Below are 20,864 nucleotides of genomic sequence, written 5' to 3'. Positions count from 1 at the left end.
AAAACCCATTCATATAAGAGTACATAGCATACGATGGTAGTTATATCCCCATTGACACTAAATTTTAAATCCATGCTATTTCTTGGCATATAATGGGGTCTTTTTCAACATTCTTACAATCATAATAAGAGTCAAACCTGTCATAATTTAGTGATAAAATTTTTAAAGAGAGTTGACCATTGCGTTTTTCATGTGGACAAGTATTATGTTGTTGCCCCTGTGCCTTCACATTTGTTTATGGACACTACAAATCACAATTTTTATCTGATTTTGATTTAACTTCAAAATGTGTTTATATCCCAAAGATCTTGGATGGGACCAATTTTAAACATTTTAGCTTGTGGAGCCTCTGGAAATCACAAATTTTATTTAATTTTTATACACCCACACATTGTGCCATAATGGTTGTCACCCTGTCGGTCAACAATTGGCTTGTGAACTCATAGAGGCTATAGATTTTGACAGATGTTTTTCAGATTGGTGGTCATGAGAGGACGAAGTCAATCGATATTCAGCGGGTCTCTTAGTGAGGGAAAATTCATAACAGATTGTTTCAGTACATACACACACAATACAATGTTTAGTTTAAATTTTTTATTGCATTGAAAGACCATACAATGTTCCGTTTAAATATTTTAATTTATTACATTGAAAGACCATAATATCAGATTTCATTTCTAATTCACAATTAATTTAACAATCTTTGTAGAAATAAAAGAAGTCCATATACGAATAATACATCATTTCACAGCTCATAATCAAAATTTTGTTTCATTTGAAGTTTAATTGGTAACATAATCAGTATGAAATGTCAAAATGAATTGAAATTTTGTTAAATTATCTGACAAATTTTTACAAAAAAACCCCAGTCATCAGGAATTACATTGGAAAAAGCTATATTTGTATGTATTATTTGACACTATGTTTTTACTTCATCGTAAATTGTCACTAATAGTCAAACCAGTGAAAAAGCCTTTTCACTGTGAAACACGACAACTAAATTTATATAACTATGTTCTGGGCTTACTATGCAATTATAATTTTCCTGATCTTAGAAATATCAAAACTATGAGATAAAAATAGATGACTTAATTATGCTCAACTAACTTTGGACATGATAAATGTGATGTAAGCAGTTTACTTTAAATAAATGGCAGGAATAACAATAGTTCCATGTATGTATACAATAAACATATTTGATACATATATGTAATGAAATATGACATTAAAAATAAAAATAAAATAAATATTGAAAATTAAATAACCGGGGTCTTATTCACAAAAACTTAAATGAAAATATTTGGAAAATGCAGGTTTTACTAATAATTGAATTTTTCAGTCAATCAAAAACCCAAATACTTATATTTTAGTTTAAATTTTCGTGAATGAGGGCCCACATGTATACAATGATTAAATCACTGATGTGATTGTAACATTTGATTACAGGAAGCGGACGTTAAATAATTTAAAATTCACAACAAATAGTTTCTCACAACCTTTTGAATGGGTCGACGACACACAGGGCACGGCTTTTTCCTTCTTTTAAGTTGTTTAGCACACTTAAAACAGCAGACCTGATGACCCGAACTACCATGTATTATGCTGCCAGTTTTAGGTCTAGATACACAAACAACACATACGTCTGCTGTGTTTTTACTCACAGTTTTTTCTGCATTGTTCTTGGAAATACTTTTAGAATTTCTACTAGGTTTTGAAGGTTCCACAAAAGTCGATTTAGCACCAGAATCAGAAATTAAAATAGCAGATGAGATATATTTATCGTTAGTTAATTTGTTTAACTCACTACCCGAGTTTGATTCAGGTTCAGCAATATTATTACTTTTCACTAACGAGTCCTCTTCAATCTGACTTGAACTTTCCATTATCTGAAAGTTGGAGAGGGTATTTCTAACTATCGGAGACAAGGAAATGCTTTCCTGACTAAAACACCCTCTTTCCTGACTGGACTGAAGAACAGAACTTGATGCTAGACTAATCCCGGAATCATCCCTTGTAACACTAACGCCTTTTGATAAGCCGCCTATATTTAATAACACGGGGTGTGATAACAATCTATTGCACACGGGTGGTGAATTGTCGGAAGATAATAAACTTGAGGATGAGTGATGGTTCAATCTGGACGGATTGTAACGATGATGAGAACTATCACTACTTTCTGAAGACGACATTCCACTGGGTGCCGAAAACGATCGCTTCAATGATCTTTTCATGCAGGCTTTTTTCTTTCCCTTCTTGGCAAACCAGCCAGGTCTCATTTTCCAACATCTACGACAGTACGCTTGACGAGGTGTGTTTCTCTCTTCACATTCTTCACATGTCCATTTATCCTAAAATATTTGAACAAATTCTTTAATAAGAGTGAGAAAATAATTCATTATATGTAGACTCAGTTCATCAATATCCTGTCTCCTTGTACACCAAACACTCTAGTAGTTGAATAGTTTTTAAGATGTGCTCCAGAAAGAAAATCAGGATGGAAGGACAGAGATACTAAAAAGGTGAGAACAGTTTGTATTTTGCAATCATTGGAATATAAGTATGGTTGTGTAAGTTAGGTTTAAAGCCCTCATGCAGTATCAATATATTATGCAATGTCTTGCTTTAAACAATAAACAACTTAACATACAGACAATATCCTATTTGTAATAACACAACTTTATTGAAACGATGCATGTAACAAACCAAGAAGTAGTAAATCCATAAAGTTGTGTTAAATGTCATTTAAGGATATTATCAGACACTATCCTGCCTGTGCATTTCATTGAAGTCCTCAGGCCAGTCCAATATTTCATCTAGTATAAATAATGTATGATTGGCACACTGCCTATACATTATTTGAAGGGATGATGCCACATCTGTATAATAAATATTCTTAAATGTAGAAGATAATTGCAACTTTATATGTTGCCTAATAATCTTTTTATTTTCACATTTGGAAGGGAAAAATAAGGTACATGTAGATGTCAATTTAGCTAATAAGAAAACTTACAGAATCTGGAATTTCTGGGTCTGATTCAATATCAGTTCCACTTGAATCTGCCCAAAATTCTACATCACTGTCATTGCACATAACAAATATATCCTGCAAATTATACAAAATCATTGTTTGAAAGTTCTTGACAGGTTTTTATTTCAAGCGTTATTTAATAATAAACCAGGTCTTCTCATCTACATGGATGTTTTAAGGAAGATTTAAATACTGTTTTGATTGTTCTTTTATGATCCATATTCAGTTAACCAAGAAAGGGATTTTGCGATTCAGGAATATAAAATATTTTTTAAATCAAATTTCCAGTGCTTAGGTCTCACTTACACAAATGGCCACACATTAGGGATCCCTTAAAAGTTGAAAATCAAATTAGGTGTAGACTTTAGTGCCGCTGCCTTGGCTCTTAGCACACTACATGATCTTCTTGTATTCACTAGCCCTTGTTTTTGAAAAATAAGATGTTAAACCCCATTTAATATCATTTTCATTTATTGACTGAGTATTAAGTGCTTTAAAAACAAGATGAAAGAAGAAGCATTATATACCTTTCCTGAACATATAGAACTACAATCTGAGTCTGATATATAGCTATCTGTTGATTGTACATCATATTCTACAGAGAAAGCATCTGAATCATACTGTACTGATATAGTATCTTCTTCTACAAACCACATATCATCTGTTGAATCTTCTACAACTACTGTTGCATTATCCTACAAAAATATAACAATAAATACAGTTAACAAATATACACTTACAAGCACCATTATGACACATGGCTTTTAAGTGGTCAGGGGGCAATAACTGGTAGTCATGATTATTAATATGCTTTGATGTGTTTATAAATACAAGGAAATAATACAAAATATCATCTTTAGAATTATTTTAAAGATAGGTTGCCAGACAAAGAAACATAAAAACACAGTAGCTAAATCGTCCAGGCAGTCAATAAGAGCTGTCGAATTTGTCGGTAATGAAACATTTATAATACACTAAAATCTGATAAGGAGTAACAACTCACTAAGTAATTATCAGAAAATAATAGCCTCTAGAGTGTCCACAAGCAATTGTGGACGCTGGGCGGAACGACGGATGGACTGGGGCGACTACAATATACAACGACATTTCAATGTGGGCGTATAAAAACCATAAGAACCTCAAACAGATTCGTTTTAAATTGACAACATTCAATAACAGATATTTGTTTCAAACTTCACAGATTATTGGAATTCATATTTATTTTAAACCTGAAGTATGAATATTTATCCTGTATGTCCTGTGATACAAGACAGTTTACATATATATCAGAATATTATTGTACCTGTACACTAAGTTTTTCACTATCAGCTTCTGATGTTCCCATTTTAACATGAAAGTACCAAGGGTAGGATGCTGTCTCTGAATCACTATACGTAACATTTAGTGATCTTCTTCTCTTACGTACTTGATGATTGTCTGTAGGGTCACTTGATGCACCTGAAATAATATCATCAAAATATAAATTCAGAGAATCGGCAAGCTGCTTGTTTATTTCTTAATAGTGTTGCATCAATCAATCTGTAATTTTTAAATTTTAATATTTTAGATCTGGAAAGAAACAGGCAACTCTTCAGTAACTCCATCAAAACGAAAACTTAATTATACTATTCAAAAAAAGTAGGGGATATTTGATTTTGGGGGCATAATACTAAAATATGCAAATGACTACGAAAAAAGTCACTATAGAACCTAACAGAAGAAACATTTCCAGTTACATGTGACGCCCAAACGCACCAATAGCTACCGCATGGAATGCAGGTGATGCTTGGGATCATCATGGGGGTCCAACCCAAGATTTGCACGACTCTGACTTTGAATGTTACAGTCATTGTGGCATTGAATTCCAGGGTGGAAACATCAGTTTAATTGTTTTAGTGACCAGAAAACAAATTTTGATATGCGTCGGCTTACCCAAAATGAAAGGTTACGTGCCCTTGGCATGCTACAGATCGGCACAACACAGGCGGTTGTGGCGCGGACGATGAATGTTTCTCAGTCTGTCATAAGCAGGCTATGGTCCAGATACCGTGATACACAATCTGTACAGGACAGACCACGCTCAGGTCGACCAAGGGCGACAACTCAAGCCCAGGATCGATTTATCCGTACCTTGGCCTTGAGAAATCGTGTCATCACAGCAAATCAGATCAGCGCTCGTCTTCAAACAGACACTGGTGTGAGAGTGAGTGGTCACCTTCGCGCCCGACGTCCTCGCGTGATCCCTTGTTTGAGAGATCATCACATTCAGGCAAGACGTCGTTGGTGTAGGGATCGTCAACACTGGGATAATCGACGCTGGAGCAATGTGATGTTTTCAGATGAGTCAAGGTTCACTGTTGATTTTTTGGACAGACGTAGGAGGGTGTGGCGTCGTCGAAACGAGCGCTTCCAAGACGTTAACGTCATCAGACATGATCGATTTGGGGGTGGTTCTGTTATGGTGTGGGGAGGCATCACTGTTGCTGGAAGAACGGCTTTACATGTTGTTGCAGGGCGTGTTACAGGCCAGTACTACCGGGACAACATCTTGGCAGTCCATGTTGTGCCGTTCGCACGACGTCATGGCCGCCGTTTCATCTTCCAGGATGACAACGCAAGATGTCACAGGGCCAGGATCGTTACAGGTTACCTCCAACAACAGAACATCACCACATTACCTTGGCCAGCACTGAGTCCCGACCTCTCCCCCATCAAGAATGTCTGGGACATGCTTGGACAGAGGTTACGTCAACGTCAACAACGTCCTGCCAATGTCCAAGAACTTGCTGCTGCGTTGCAACAGGAATGGGACAATCTGGACCAAAATGACCTTAGACGTCTCATTAGGAGTATGCCACGTCGGATCAATGCTTGTTTGGCAAACAGAGGAGGATTTACCCGTTACTGACTTGGTTGTGATGCTGTGGTAACTTTGCTGTTTGACCCCGGGTATCATTTTACCCTTATAATGGTCAGTCTGTGCCTTACTTAGTCTAACGATCATTTGGAATAAATCGATGAATGTGAACTTCATTTCATTTTGTCATTTGTTTCTTCGTCAGTTTCATTAGGTGACTTTAATAACACTTAAAAATCAAATATCCCCTACTTTTTTTGAATAGTATACATACCAGTCGACTGATTAACCTAAGGTCTTTGGTAAGCAATTAATAATTGAACATATTAACACAGGGTACAATTTTATGGATGCACAATTACTGAATTTATTACTATGCGACATTTCGACGGGGGATTGTGGGAGATTATTCTAATTTAACGCTTTATTATTTTGTTTTTGCCACATAATAGATCCTGCTTCTTAATATGTATGTTTAAGAGTTTTTGATTTCTTTAGTAGTTTTGAAGAATTTTGTGATTTTTATTTTACTTTATACATTGTATGTTTATATGAATCATAGAATAAAAATCTGGCAACTATAAAACATATTGATCTCTATTGAAGGTTTTTATTTGACTTTATATAGGGTGACCCGTGCACTCTACAGAAAGTTGGTCTCGACACGGCTAAATGTGCACGCTTCAGTGACTACCCCGCACTCTCTTTGAGTCGATAAATAGCCATGGCACGTGCAATTCTCTACAAATATATCAACTATTGCAGCCGTAAAAAATCTATTGTTGACAATTTTGAATAGCAGTAAAATTTAACTTCTTGGTTATTACAGCAGCTTCAGAAATTACGTTTGTTTTATTTTTTAAATTGCTTTATCCTTAACTGTACCGTTAAGAGCAGCATCTTTTGGTTTAGTACAAATACTATCTCTGAATCACTTTCTTTAGCAGGAACGTGATACTAGCTGTAGTTTCATTTTACTTTTACAAGTTTCTTAAAACAATTGTTGAGTTGTCTAAAGTGCTTATTTCTAAATTCAATTTCTTGTTCTAGCTTTCTGTTATGTTTCGTAAAAAAGTAGTCTTGATTATCCCGACCTGTCAATCAGACGTAGAATGGTCGATAGACTGGTTAAGCGAGACTAATTTCAAAACAAGGGCAGGTAACCTATCTTTTACTCAAAAGTGTCTGGATGTTATGGACGACATTTGGAACCAGTTTTCAGTCTATTATTTATAGATGATTAATGGTCATAGCTAATTAAGTACAACATGATCGTTTATTTAGTGACTATAATTGTGTGAAACTGATTTGAGGCTTGGCATATATATAAATATTGTGGCGTAATTGTCGAGATATTTGGAGATATTTATTTATGGTGGGTCACCCTACTTTATACAGTGATAAACTTTATATGTTTATATAAATCATAGAATAAAAACTTCAACTAGTTTAACAATATAATATATTATCTCTATTTCCTTAATCCTGTTCATAAATGTACTATTTGTCATACATACAACAAACAAGTTATGATCAAAAAGTTATGATATATTTTATAATAGTCACTCATATCAAGTATAAAATCTATTATATCATTCAGGTTTTTTTTTATACGGATAGTATGTTAATATCTGAGAACAATAAGATTATTGATAGTATATTGATCCCAGCTAATTGTAATTACATGAAGTAAAGGTCAAACACTATCAATTATTCACGATAACAGATATTGGTTGAAATTGAATACTGTCATACATATGTGACCTTTTAACAATGAACATGTCATTACATGTCATCACCTGATCAGACATCTCACACCCAACTTGATGGTTTCCATAAAACAAGTTCATTCACAACTTTTACTCCTTTGATTTTTAAACAATAAAATAAATGTAGTTGCAAGGCAACATAACATACATCCGAGCAGTCAACAAAGGTTTCGCATATTTATTATTGTGAAGGTAAAAACTGATGAAGTGTAACAACCCATGAAGTTATTCTCAAAAATAATTAAAATTTGATTGGCTTCTAGTTCTTCATAGTGCTAACATTTATTATAAAAAAAATGTACATGTACCAGTAATCAGATCCTAACTTAAGATGTCGTCTCATGAACATAAACGCAGTGCATAAATTTCAATCGCATAATAATTTTTTGTCAGTAGAGACTCCACAAAAGGTGTACAAGTGATATAGAGCAATAACTCTGAAAGAAAATATCAGTTTCAGCATGTCATGAACATACACAATTTTTTTTTTTTTACATTTTTTGTATACATTTAATGGCAATAATTGAGATTGTGCTTTGAAATTTGCTTGTCAAATCATCAGTGTTTAGATAGTTCTATTATTGTATTCATTAGTTTAGTTGGCACAGAAAGGTAGGACTTCAAACCTCATTTCATTTTAATTTTTATCCTATTCTGAACATGATAAATAAAATAAGAAAGTCAAACTTTTATAAATTTTATAACAAAAAGTTTATTTCTGAGATCAATATCTACATAGGCCTGTTTATCACAATTGAAGTTACTTTTGCGCTATCATAATCAAAGTGTAGGCTATATTACCCAGCCAAGATGATCCAATTATCCTACCCAGAGATTTTCTAAAAACCAAACCATTCATGTAAACCTCTATTAGACATGTATGTTTAAGATGTAATAGAAGAATGTAAATTACCATCAGTAAGGATATTACTAATATTGATTACATTATTGTATGTCCACATATCAATTTTCATAAACCATTAAATATAGGTAGCCATTGTTATACTACATCAGATATAATGTAAGTTACAGGTTGTCATGACGATTAATTAGACATCATAGAGCAAGTTTTTATTGAAGATACTTTAATAATATGCCTGACTCTTTTATTAACTTGAAATCAATATATTTTAGAAAGCATGGTTGATATCATTATCTTTTCATCTGATTTTTACATAATAGTCATTAACTTGCCCTTAATGCATTTTGCCAACAAGATTTTACATGTACACAGGGACATGATATACAGTAGTATGCTAAATCTAACTAGCTTATATAATTTTCTTTCAAGATAATTTAGATGCAACAAAATTTTAAGAGCCCATAAAATGACCATATAAAAGTGGTATATACTCGAAGCCAGTGTTTATTATAAAATACTTCACGCCAATTTCACATCAATCTGATTAAAATTATTAAATATATGACTGTTTATGTGTAAGACCCTCTAAAACACTTTTAAATCTAATCCAGTTGAATGGTGCATGATGTCACAAGGACTACATATGAAATATACATTCTTATAATTGTATCACTTTATGTATGGCTAGCTGGCTGATGTTTATTGACAACACAGTTCAATTTATATGCTGACTAAAATAATCATTACCTAAGCTACAAATTTATGAATAATCAAATCAGCTTTGATATAACCATCAATACATCTAAATCTCAGTATGAATGCGAAATAAACAGGATATTCAAGAAATGCTGAGAATTTATTGCTGATCATCCATCTGATCAATTCAAGAAGAACCAACTGTGGAGAATATTTAGAATTTATGGAATTAAGATAAAAAAAACTATGTGTCTGATATTCATTGTGTGATCAGACTTTTTATGCAATACAATATTAAACTTCTCTTATGCCAACAAATGTATGTGTCATAAAATCTAGTGAAATACTTACCATATTTACGTTTTCTATTAGAAGAATTATCGTCTGTATCTGTTTTAGATGAGTGTTGTTTAGGTGATCGATGACGTGATGATGATATTAATGTACTAGTTGTACTAGTTATTATAGGTGTAGATTTACAAGTGGCTATTGTAAAAGATGTCTGAGAAGATGGAATAACCGGAATCTAAAAAAGTAACAACAAATATACATCAATTAATGATTTTTATCTATAAAACCAAGCTGTGTTTGAAGTTGACAAGATGTTTAAGTTGGCAGGAATCTGGAGATGTTTAAGTTGGTAGGGACCTAAAGATGTTTAAGTTGGTAGGGATCTGGAGATGTTTAAGTTGGCAGGTATCTCAAGATGCTTAAGTTAGGTCTGTTTAACATGTACCTTGATATGTAATGTTGTCTTCTCTGTATATTTCAATTTACTTGTAACCATCAAGGTGTTTAAGTTTAAATTAGTTGCAACTATTGTAATCTTGTGATGTTTAAGTTTAGATTACCTGATTACATGTATTAGCTGTAGATTTATTGGTGGGTGTGGTTACAGTCATTGTTCTACAGACCATTTGTCTCATACGTTTAATACAAGTATCCGGTACACAGCTAACATTCTTCTGTATCAAATCTCTGTAAATAATAACATTATCTATTACATTAACGTTTTGTAAAGAATTCTTATAAAGCCGGTATATTGTTTAATAAATGGAAGTTATTTTGAATAATCTCTGATTTTTTTTATCATTTAATAAAACAGAGTTGTCCTGGATCCACTGGGTGGTAGTGATATCAAATGCTACTTTTTCTATAGTATTAGAGGTCATCATTAAAATACAATTCAAATATCGATTACATGAATTTGATCAAGTTTTGGATTATTTTTGGCACATTTTTAGATGTCTAGAAATTGTGAGCCTTTCAAAATGAAGATATTTTCTGTATTTGTTTATAGTGGAATATATATTAGAGGATTCCAATGAATTAATACCTTAAATATTTCCTATTAGATACAAAAGACTGACCATATTCCATTAGTTTTAACGGACATTGCATAACAAATAGAACAAAATTATCTAATATTTGAATATATGTGTGGGTACTAGTGACATGCTCACATTATATCAAATACGATTAGTCCAATATTCTAAGACCCTTCCTCCCAACCTTTTTCCCAAGTGACGCCCACAGTAAACAAATTAAAATCATATACTTACAACACATCATTTATTGTAAATGTTTTAACACCAAATACTTTTTCCAGCGGATCATTTTCACAGTAAACTATTCTTGGATTGGTCGCATCATATAATCTTCTGGCACCAATATAATCTTTTAAATACTGACAAATCTAAAAACAATTAATTTAAGAAATGATATGGTTGGTCATTTAAGCAACAGACACACAAAAACAACTTTAGCTATGGATCTAAATTAGAGACAGATATAAATTTGACAACTGTAAATAACTTATTTCATGAAAGGTCTAAAATAGAATGAAGATTTAAAATATTCCATCTAATATCATTTACCTCTTTTTTAGTGAAAACTTCCACTTTTGCACCAGCTAATCGCAAAACATCTAAAAATGCTGGACTCGGTCGTACCTAAATAAAATTAATAAACATTGATGATTATCCTTACAAGAATGTTTTTCTAAATGATAATACTCTGTAGTATAAATAATACTCTGTAGTATAAATAATACTCTGTAGTATAAATAATACTCTGTAACATAAATAATACTCTGTAGTATAAATAATACTCTGTAGTAGTATAAATAATACTCTGTAGTATAAATAATACTCTGTAGTATAAATAATAACAAATATTTTTATTATCTAACACAATATTTACACTGATGCATAATTCAACACCCAAAAAATCCATTCATTCAGTGTAAACAGGATAATATTGAGCCAGCTGGTGGAGATATGAATTTAAATCATCATGTTGAGTCATGGTTTAGTTGCAATATAATCAATTGGGAAGGTCATGATGTCCCCACATGGTAAAAGCTTAAGAAAATCTATGTTGCAGATGACTGATTCACAAATTATCTAAGTTCATTTGGCACAAATTATTATCGATACCTAAAAAAAGTAGGCTACTTATAAGAGATATGTGTGTTAAGACAGGCATGGTTTATTATAGATTACATACATGTATGTTCATGTAAAAGTAAATAGATTAGATAGAGACACAACAAGTGACAACCTGCTGCTATATTGAACATATGTCTCAGATATAAATTATATATAGTAATAAAATAATCAATTCGTTTAAACAGATATATTAAAATATTGACTTTGAAATAATATAAAGCATGAAATTATTGTGCTTATTCTATCAATGATAAAAACTGCAGTTCAGCAACAGGGTTCCCGCTGCTTCGTCAAACATTTTTTCAAGGATATTCAAGGATAAATATACGTCAAATTCAAGGATTTTCAAGGACATTTTTTAGCCTAAAGTTACAATTTTTCATCTTAAAAATAACCAAAACATTACCAACTATCGTTATAATCTCATATTTAAAAGGAATTGAAGACATTTGAAACAAAATTAAGGATCTCAACTGAAATTCAAGGATATTTTCCTATTTCCGCGAAATTCAAGGATATTCAAGACCTTGAAAATGAAATTTTAAATTTAAGGATATTCAAGGATTTTCAAGGACCGCGGGAACCCTGAGCAATATTAGTACCAGCATATGACAGTATCAATCAAAAATATCTTTTGTACAAGCCAGGACATTCCCCATTTATTTTCTATAATCAAATAATGAGATAAAATGAATCCCTGACAACTTCGAGCAACTGATAGACCACTTGGACCAACTGATAAGACTTCTCGGACCATACAAAAAGACCACTCAGACCAAACAAAAAGACCACTTTTAATAATTAATAATTGTGTTTGTTTTAATATGACTACTCGGACCAATAATAAAGTGTTGTTTTAATAAATTGATAATTGTGTTTGTTTTAATATGCATCTGTGTCCTTTGCAATAATAAAGTGTTATGTACTTATCTGTGGTATTTTTTTCATCATGAAGCAGATCAAAGAAAATCAATTGACAAAACATCGATAACTGAGTATTGATTAATTCGTATGTAAATGTACTCACCCATGTTACAATCAGATTAAAACTTTTGGAGTTCACAAGAAATTGTGGACAACGGACCGACGGACAGGGGCGACGGCAATATACGTCCACACTTCCATGTGGGCGTATAAAAATGGTAAAGAGAATTTAATATAACCTACCAGGGGTATTCCTACTGTTATTTCTTCTTCTACTATATATTTCTCTACTGGTGGATCATTCGGTGAAGCACCACTGTCAGATGTCACCATGATGGATGGTAACTGGAAAAACAAGAACAAAATAGATAAGCTCTATAATGTATCAACACAATTCATTCAATGTAAAAAATAATGCAATTAACTTGTCTCTTATCTCACTTCTGACTGACATGTCAATGCAGTTTATATCTATCAATTATCATCAATTCAACCCAACAGGTGACATCCATGACATTAGTCATTCCATAAAAGCACCAAATTTGTAATACAAAGATAGGATGGCATGCAGCAATGCAAGCAGTCATCCAAGCAGTCCATAACTGTGGTTGTATTTTTATTGTTTTGCAGGTAATCAAGAGTAAACTGATCAAGAGTAAAACCTATAAAGTAATTATAAGAAATAGGAAAAATTTGATAGGCTTTTAGTTCCTCTCATAGATAACAAGATAGGTTGCCAGGCAATGTAACATACACCCATAGCAGCTAAATCGTCCCAGCAGTCGAAAAGGGTTGTCACATATTTATTCTTTTTTAGATAATTGGGGGCAATTACAAGACAATTTCATACAGATCAGATTATAATTTTCATCATTTGAGAGTTCACAAGGTTCTACAAACTGAAACAAGGGCTTTAACTCTGGCAGTAATGTACAGAAATTGTTGAAATTGAACAGGCTTTTTCGTTTTACTAATTTAAATAATGCTTATAAATTTTCATACAGATCGGATGATAAGTTTTGTTTCATGAACAGAAACATTGTATTAATTTCAAGTCACTTCACCCTTAAAAGCATCCACAAAAGATTTCTAAGTGATCAAGGGAAAAAACAGATGCCAATGCACGACCAAAAACACAATAAACATGAACTTTCCAAATAGCTGATGAGTGATATCAGCTATAAATTCTAAAAATCAGTATGCATACCCTAACATATGCATGACAAGTACATAAGACCTATAGCTGAACAAAAATCATTGAGATCAAATTTAAATAGATATTTTTTTTATCGATCCTGTTAAAATTATCATTTTAAAATCTGTAAATCATAGTTGAACCTAGCTAGATATCAAGCATATACCTGTTCTTTAAGAAGCTTGTGTACAAGTTGTGTCTCATAATTATCCATAGTTCACTATATAGTTATAGCTTCAATCAATTAATGTCATAATAAAAGACTAATAAAGTTGTATATAAATAATAGACTAGGACTGGGATAGACATCAGGCGTTAATTAAAGTAATGACATGCTGTCTGCCATCACCTGGACTTGTTATCAGCTACTAATAAATTATTTAAATAGATCTCCTCAACATGTTCAAACAGATCACATCCTAATGACTCAACAAACAGTTTGATTCAATAAATGATTGTGAATTGAAAATATTTCATTTAAATAGAAAGAAATTAAAAATTGATAAATCAATGTATCTAATGACTCATTCATAACTCTTCAGCCATTCATTATCCATTTTAGGAGCCAGCCTGGGGGTCGCGTGATTGATTCCTGCATTGGCCGAGAAAGTTCAGTGGAAATTTCCAGTGTGGTTTCCCCTTGTCAGTGGTGGAGGACAGAGGGCCTGACAAGGACAGCTGTCTAGTTGTTTGGATGGGACGAAAAACCAAGGTCCCGTGTACACATTGAAATGCACGTAAAAGATCCCTTGTCTGTTGGAATTTAATGTACGCCCGTTGGAGTAGAACATTAAACACCATTTCATTTCATTATCCATTTTGCATAAACATGGATAATGAATATGGAACTTGTGAATTTCTGAAGAAATAATATTTATATTTTGTCATACATGTACTTAGCTTTAATATCTGAATCTGTTGTATTTAGCTTTAAGACGTATAAAAATACACCCCATCAAAGATCGAAATGAAATGAAATGGGGTTTAACATCCTACTATTCTGCTCCGACTGGGCTAATGAATATGGGCATACGCCATACAGTGTGCTATGAGGGAAATTTTGTCCGGACAGCGGCGCTACAACCTACTCTTATATCAAATGCACACTGCCAATGTATACACAGGGGTTCAGTTTTCCGTCTCATCTAAATGACTAGATAACTGTCCTTGTCAGGCCCTCCGTCCTGCGCCACTGACATGGGGAAACAAAGCCGGAAAATCCCGAACCCCCAACCTTCAGGCTAGCGAGCCAGCGCCTTACTTCCTTAGTCAAAATGGCTCCATCAAACAATTGAAATACCCTGACAATCTTTAAAGTATCCAAAACATTAATTATATTTTTTAATTTCATATCAGTATTTTTCACTTTAAAACTATAAATATGGGTACCATGTAGCTTTGTTATCATAAAATACATGTTATTCACTAATTGTATAAATATATGTCGATATAAAAAGATCTATGGCTAAAATTATTAAAAAGAAATTTTATATGTTACATCTAAATATATATCTATATATGAGTAAGTAAAAATAATGACCTACCATACATGTATATTATAACAATCCTATTTGATAGTCTGTACAGTTCAATATGACAAGCTTATGTCAATTTTCTACTTGAAACAAGGCCAAAATCAATTTACAGACATGCAAGTTTCAACATGGATAGACAAGTTTCATGGCACCAATATCTACTACAAGGTGTTTATAAACGAATAACAGGTTAATATATGCTACACACCTGATTAATGGGGAACAATCATACCACTTTTATTATCTCTAGTCTATTTTCAATTTGTTTATTAGTATTGACTTGGACATTAGTGTTAGCTAACAGAACAATAAATGAATAGACTCCAGGGACGTCTTCTATTGATTAGTACATTGGTTTATATATATGTATTGTCCAGGGTTTCAAATATCAGAATTCAATCAAATTATTTTGGAGAAATTAGTTAATATAGGATGTCTGAACTCCATGTCTAGACATTTAGTCTGATTTAATTCACATGCTTGGTAGGTTATCTTGGATATTATAGGTGATGATTATTATTGATTTCATGTAGACGCATGGCTAAGTCAGAATTGAGACAAAACAAAATTGAGGGTGACGATAAAATATTTAGCCTTTCGTGTTTACTTTCTTGTGTTAATCACATCATGAATACCAATTGTAAGTACTTGAAATTATATGTACCTTGTTTAAATAAAACAGAAATAAACAGTAGAATGTCCAAGAAGTACTAATACAAACTGAAGTTCATTTGATATGTTTATCACTTTTTGTTAAATATAAATTGTTTTGTTTCTAAAAAAAATATTTCTTTTACATATACAATTTTCTTTTACATATACAATTTTCTTATGAATTACTTTTTCTCTTAATAAGTATATGTAACACTCTAATAATTAATAATGAAGACTATTCTATTTGAAATGTATTTAAAAATAATTAAAAAAATTCATAATTATAAAAAAAATTATAAAACTTACACAGAAATAAAAGGCAGCAATTTTGTCAAAGAATTTGGCCATGACCATTTAGAGAAAATCTTGCTTATATACTTTCTCCTCATTCCCCTCGCACACAGTAACGCAAAGCATGTGCCACTTACAATTTTGTGTGAAGACGAGTTTACCCATGATGCGAAAAATTGCGCACAGTGAAAAATTTAAATTTGATATGGACTATGGTAGTTTCATAATGGCTATAAATAGTAACAAGTTGGGATTCATGAAGCATAGCAAATATCCTGTGCTTACTAACAAAAGGACATACATGTATGTAGTATTAGGGATGGGCCATGGTTGACCTTTGAACTATATCTAGATTTAACTCACCTCCTCCACCTTAAATGTTCTTCGTGCCCCCTCTGACATGGGTAATATGTAAGGGATGAACCCTGCAAAAAGAGGTAGAAAGACATATTTTTTTAAAACAATATATAAGAAAATCCAGAATGTATTTCATGCTTCATTACATATACATTTTAAAAAATATTTTTAAACACTTGTAGAAATTCTGAAACAAATATGGAAAATTAAGAGTAGCGGTAATTAGTTTTATCCAATATTTTCTGAGACTATGGAAACTGATCCCCACTTGCTAAAAACATTGAAAGATGATTGTATAATCTGTTTTATTTTATTTCCCTAAAAAGGTTAAGCATTAACGTTTAGCATTTTGATCAGCCCTTCTAGTAGCATCAATAAATTTACAATGGCCTTTCAAAAAGGTTCCAGATTACTTGAACTACCATGAACTACTCATGGGGACGGATGTATTAATCGAGAAGGTAGGAAAAATTTTTCCCATCACAGTTAATCGTCCATTAATGAGCAAAACATTAATCAACAAACACTTTATTAGGGTGGAACAGTTTTATGAAAGAGAATAATTTTCTTTACTACATTAATAGACAATGTGTTGAAAAAGAACACCTATTAAAGATACCTTCCCACATACAAACTGGGTGATTTGAAGATATATTTGGACTAAAAACATATTCAAACTAATTAATCTATCAAAATTTTGATTCAGATCCTTCTAAAAACATATTATTCCTGAGAAAATAACCCAAGCTATAAAAAATCTATTAAAAGAAGTCTCCAGGAGAACTAATTGCATATACAAGACGATGTCAAAAATATCAAAGCCTAATTAAATGCTCAGATTATCCACTGCCAATGTCTTTTTCTGTGGGTTTTATCTCAGAAACTGTTGTATGTTTAAGTCTCTCACTTTTTCCTAGTCCGCTCACCATAAGTCAAGCACTCCCTAATGCTGAGGGATCAGACAATTTTTGCATACAACCTTTGACGTCACCCGAGCAGACATCCCTAATCACCCATTTTAGTCCATGGGTGTTTTTAGGGAATCCAGTATTTTTCTAGTAAGATTTGATATTTCTACTTTCCATATATAACAAATTTGACATACTTTTATTGAAAATAACCACCCCATAAATATATAATTGGGTGAAAGTATCTTTAAAGGAAATAAAGGTTATATTATGCATTTATTGGTCATAGATAGACTGAGGCCATTTATCATGTTAATTGAAGTACTTATGCAGATAGTCTCATGGTTATTCGAACATTATAAAGAAATACTACACCCAATTGTCTATTTTAAATTTTGTGGCAATACTACATTTATCAACTTAGAATGGATTTTAACATAATACTGTGTATATATATATATATATATATATATATATATATATGTACGAATAGGCCTACTTATTTAGTCTAATAATCTGTGGTGCTCATAGAACCAATATTTATAACTGAATGTTTATTCTCAGTGATACTGAAAGCTCTATTTCAACAAGAATTAACTATCAACAATAATAGACAGCAATTGTAAATTTTACCAAATAGGTTCATTTCATCAAAGTCTCTGTTGCATCTAACATAATATTTATAAATTTACATAAAAATTAAATAATCTTACAAAATACTACTAGAAATAGTGTCATATCTCAAAAATAAAGTTTCAAAATAGTTAATGTTATGGGAAAGTTTTGTAAAATAAATGACATGTAGGCCTACAGATGACGCTAAAAAGAAAGATGTAAATTTATTAATATTTTTGTAAAAGAGTTATTCTAAAGGTAGTATTTACATATTACTTTAATTCATTACATATTTGCTCCATTTTAAAGAGCAAGACCGAAATGCTAAATTTTTTTTATGAAATTAACATAGTCATTTGTGATAACTATATTTAACCGTTGCTTACCTCTCATAATAGAATAATCAGGTACAATTTTTAACAATTTTCTTTGCTTCTTTGTTAATAGAGCACATGCAGATGTTAACAATTATAAAACTGATCCATACAAATCAACATCCACAGAAGACTAACTTAGAATTTAATCCAGCAGAAGAATAAATAAGTCATTGGTAATGTGTTGAAGATATAAATTTGTTTTGACATGTCAACCAAAATTTGTTTCCCATCTACAGTCAACTGTATAACACCTCGATATTAAAGTAAAACTAGTATTAATTGGGTACAATCCAAATTATTACCGTAATCTATTAAAATAGACTTTCGTGTTTATACTTGATAGAGGAAAAAAAACACGTGTTGTTGTTTACATAATGTGTCATCTAAAAATAGATTAACATATCTAAAATATTCTGTCCCCTACAAAACACCGGAAATATGGCCCCATAAAATATGTCGATTTTTTTCTTAGCCAACGCCGACGTATTATCATTTGCTATTCGCGTACCTGGCCATCATCTCCATATTCAACATAATAAAGAGTATCTTGTTTCAGCAACGTAAATATCCGCGGCATGTCTGGACATGTCAGCAAGCTGACATTGCCACGATGCTGCATGGACCAATGCAAAGGGGAATTCCTTGATCAATAAATTAAATGTCTCGGGGAAACCCTCACATTTCCATCGGTTTACCGGTAATAAAAAAAACAATACAGAGAATATACTTTTTGATAGAGATCTGGGGTAAATGAAATGTTATATTGTAATAAAATACGTACCTGATGTTGATTTATATAATATCAAAACCTGTTACAGAAGCGGAGATGAAGTTTCATAGCCGACATCGTGATGGCGGGAATATGACGTCATAACTCGTAAATATCGTAAATTACTCTACAAAATGGACTATACATATAATGAATGAAAATAATATGTAAAAAAATATCTTCATTATAACACCATTAAGCAGTAATTGAATTATTTAAATATTTCAAATTTCTTGTTGTGTTATTTTGGTTAAGAAATTTAGTGCTCCGCGAAGCAGAAGGACCAGGATATGATTCCGCGAAGCGTGTAAATGTGACCAGATTTACCAGTAATGTAGTCTTGGATATCTAGATGTTCGTAAATTGATTTCCTCAACAGCCCGCCCAGATTAAAGGGGGAAAAAAGGGAGAGAGAGAGAAATGGGGTTTAACGTTCACTCGACACAAACAAGGTCATTTCGGGACTAACATATGGTTTAATTTATTTCAATAATTCGCTTGCGCGTAGGGGTCTTTAGCAGTGGGAGAAAACCGGAGGACCCGGAGAAAACGCACGAGGTTTGACAGACGATCCTATACTCCTTGTCACGTACAACCGGGGATTCGAAATCACGCCAGTTGACTCAATGACAGGCCTTATGATACAGCGCGCACGTGATAACCATTCGCCCCCCCCCCACCCCCAGATTATAGGGAGGCTGAATAAATTGCGACACAAGTTTGGCGTATAACTTTATTTTATCTTTATATTATTCACTGACAATAAATGTACAAGTAATTTCGAACTGCTGTGGACTTCAAATAATAAGTAGGAGTTAAATTATAGAAAAATTTATTATTTTCCCATGTTGATTTAGTTTTAGACGCATGTTAACTAACCATTGGCTTGGCACCAATAAGTCGCTAATAAAATGACAAATTACACCTGATTTAATTTTATATGGCAACCCTGACCTTCCAAATGATGCCAATTCTAACATACTTGGAAGTGTGCAAAAATACACAAAGATATTATAATGTGTGTTATAAGTACTAAATAAAGTACGATTTTTCACCCAGGGTACCGATTTTGGTCAATATTAATTGATGATTCCAGAAAAACATTAACCGTCGTATGAATAAGGGGGATCCCGAGTTTAAGAAAGCTTATAAGACAAATACATGTTGGTGGGGAGATCAGAGAATATTCCCCCAATTAATGGCACAACAAACCAAATCGTTCACACATGATCTCTAAAATGTTACAAAATATCCAAGCAGTGGCGGACGCTGGCTATTTATTGAAAGGGGTAAGGGGGTGTACTATGCGACAACTTAAGCGACGAGTTTGGCGACAAATATCGCCGCAACATAAATGGAGTGAGCACACTATACGACGACTTTGGCGATCACGAAATAAAAAAACCCTGTCACGTGCTTCGTCATGTGACACCTCTAAATGCATTTTAATCGTCATCGCGTTGAATACATAATAATCAGGCGGCGACGTCGCTGTCTTAGTACAACGCCAGTCGAGTGCGTTTATAGTATTCCAAGTAACGATCTCAAATAATAGTGTGCGCCAGGCTTTATTTGAT

General features: G+C 32.6%; 1 protein-coding gene across 4 annotated transcripts; it reads right to left on the bottom strand.

Moving 5' to 3' along the window:
* Positions 1–595: 595 nt before the first annotated feature.
* On the bottom strand, positions 596–19,433 carry LOC126811064 (E3 ubiquitin-protein ligase Mdm2). Of its 4 annotated transcripts, none has more exons than XM_050536538.1 (11): positions 19,300–19,433; positions 16,625–16,686; positions 12,830–12,931; positions 11,090–11,164; positions 10,775–10,908; positions 10,064–10,190; positions 9,564–9,738; positions 4,332–4,486; positions 3,556–3,723; positions 3,011–3,103; positions 596–2,348 (listed from the first exon to the last, which is right to left on the bottom strand). In XM_050536538.1, the coding sequence occupies exons 2-11, from the start codon at positions 16,661–16,663 to the stop codon at positions 1,473–1,475; spliced, it is 1,944 nt and encodes a 647-aa protein (XP_050392495.1). In that variant the 5' UTR covers positions 16,664–16,686; positions 19,300–19,433; the 3' UTR covers positions 596–1,472. The 4 variants fall into 4 exon arrangements, with proteins under 4 accessions (XP_050392495.1, XP_050392493.1, XP_050392494.1 ...); XM_050536536.2 differs by lacking the exon at positions 19,300–19,433 and adding an exon at positions 18,528–19,102; XM_050536537.2 differs by lacking the exons at positions 16,625–16,686; positions 19,300–19,433 and adding an exon at positions 16,277–16,461.
* Between the last annotated feature and the right edge of the window lie 1,431 nt (positions 19,434–20,864).

The sequence above is a fragment of the Patella vulgata genome, chromosome 2 (assembly GCF_932274485.2).
Source record: "Patella vulgata chromosome 2, xgPatVulg1.2, whole genome shotgun sequence".
Lineage (NCBI taxonomy): Eukaryota > Metazoa > Mollusca > Gastropoda > Patellidae > Patella > Patella vulgata.
Note: the sequence above shows the minus strand (reverse complement) of the source record. Positions and strands in the feature narration are given on the sequence as shown.